The sequence below is a fragment of the Musa acuminata genome, unplaced genomic scaffold (genome assembly GCF_036884655.1).
Source record: "Musa acuminata AAA Group cultivar baxijiao unplaced genomic scaffold, Cavendish_Baxijiao_AAA HiC_scaffold_1125, whole genome shotgun sequence".
Taxonomy (NCBI): Eukaryota; Viridiplantae; Streptophyta; class Magnoliopsida; order Zingiberales; family Musaceae; genus Musa; species Musa acuminata.
Window position 1 is genome coordinate 35001 of NW_027021338.1, and position 2015 is coordinate 37015.

Below are 2015 nucleotides of genomic sequence, written 5' to 3' on the forward strand. Positions count from 1 at the left end.
AGCAGTAGGCGGCAAAGTAGCTTTGTTACCTATTCCATTAGGAACCGCAGACTTCTTAGTCCATCATATTCATGCATTTACGATCCACGTGACTGTATTGATACTACTGAAAGGTGTTCTATTTGCTCGCAGTTCCCGTTTGATACCTGATAAAGCAAATCTTGGTTTTCGTTTTCCTTGTGATGGACCTGGAAGAGGGGGGACATGTCAAGTATCTGCCTGGGATCATGTCTTCTTAGGTCTATTCTGGATGTACAATGCGATTTCCGTAGTTATTTTCCATTTCAGTTGGAAAATGCAGTCGGATGTTTGGGGTACTATAAGTGATCAAGGGGTAGTAACTCATATTACAGGAGGAAACTTTGCGCAGAGTTCCATTACTATTAATGGGTGGCTTCGAGATTTCTTATGGGCACAGGCATCTCAGGTAATTCAGTCTTATGGTTCTTCATTATCTGCATATGGTCTCTTTTTCTTAGGTGCTCATTTTGTCTGGGCTTTCAGTTTAATGTTTCTATTCAGTGGCCGTGGTTATTGGCAAGAACTCATTGAATCCATCGTTTGGGCTCATAACAAATTAAAAGTTGCTCCTGCTACTCAGCCTAGAGCCTTGAGCATTGTACAAGGACGTGCTGTAGGAGTAACCCATTACCTTCTGGGTGGAATTGCCACAACATGGGCATTCTTCTTAGCAAGAATTATTGCAGTAGGATAATGGCTAGGAGGATTTGAAAGGCATTATGGCATTAAGATTTCCGAGGTTTAGCCAAGGCTTAGCTCAGGACCCCACTACTCGTCGTATTTGGTTTGGTATTGCTACCGCACATGACTTCGAGAGTCATGATGATATTACTGAGGAACGTCTTTATCAGAACATTTTTGCTTCTCACTTTGGGCAATTAGCAATAATCTTTCTGTGGACGTCCGGAAATCTCTTTCATGTAGCTTGGCAAGGAAATTTTGAGTCATGGATACAAGACCCTTTACATGTAAGACCTATTGCTCATGCAATTTGGGATCCTCATTTTGGTCAACCAGCTGTAGAAGCCTTTACTCGAGGAGGTGCTACCGGTCCAGTGAATATCGCTTATTCCGGCGTTTATCAGTGGTGGTATACAATCGGATTACGCACTAATGAAGATCTTTATACTGGAGCTCTTTTTCTATTATTTCTTTCTGCTATATCCTTAATAGCGGGTTGGTTACACTTACAACCAAAATGGAAACCAAGCGTTTCGTGGTTCAAAAATGCCGAATCTCGTCTAAATCATCATTTGTCAGGACTTTTCGGAGTGAGTTCTTTGGCTTGGACAGGACATTTAGTTCATGTCGCTATTCCAGGATCCAGGGGACAGTACGTCAGATGGAATAATTTTTTAGATGTATTACCCTATCCTCAAGGGTTGGGACCACTTTTTACGGGTCAGTGGAATCTTTATGCCCAAAACCCTGATTCGAGTAGCCATTTATTTGGTACTTCCCAAGGAACAGGAACTGCCATTCTAACCCTTCTCGGTGGATTTCATCCACAAACGCAAAGTTTATGGCTGACCGATATTGCTCATCATCATTTAGCTATTGCATTTATTTTCCTGATCGCTGGTCATATGTATAGAACTAACTTCGGGATTGGGCACAGTATCAAAGATCTTTTAGAAACACATATTCCTCCAGGGGGTCGATTAGGGCGTGGGCATAAGGGTCTTTATGACACAATCAATAATTCGCTTCATTTTCAATTAGGTCTTGCTCTAGCCTCTTTAGGGGTTATTACTTCCTTAGTAGCTCAACACATGTACTCTTTACCTGCTTATGCATTCATAGCACAAGACTTTACTACTCAAGCTGCGTTATATACTCATCACCAATACATCGCAGGGTTTATCATGACAGGAGCCTTTGCTCATGGAGCTATATTCTTCATTAGAGATTACAATCCAGAACAGAATGAGGATAATGTATTGGCAAGAATGTTAGACCACAAAGAAGCTATCATATCTCATTTAAGTTGGGCC

The 2015-nt window shown here is 41.5% G+C and overlaps 2 protein-coding genes across 2 annotated transcripts in view; both read left to right on the forward strand.

The window, feature by feature from the left end:
• The window catches only part of LOC135666737 (photosystem I P700 chlorophyll a apoprotein A1), a 3375-nt gene extending 1538 nt beyond the window's left edge, over nucleotides 1-1837 (forward strand). The window contains exon 1 of the mRNA XM_065178366.1: nucleotides 1-1837. This exon is cut by the window's left edge and continues 1538 nt beyond it. Within this exon, the coding sequence (XP_065034438.1) occupies nucleotides 1-715 (715 nt within the window). The 3' untranslated portion in view covers nucleotides 716-1837.
• Nucleotides 741-2015, forward strand: part of LOC135666742 (photosystem I P700 chlorophyll a apoprotein A2-like) — a 4547-nt gene continuing 3272 nt past the window's right edge. The window contains exon 1 of the mRNA XM_065178371.1: nucleotides 741-2012. Within this exon, the coding sequence (XP_065034443.1) occupies nucleotides 741-2012 (1272 nt within the window). The remainder of the gene's footprint in view (nucleotides 2013-2015) is intronic.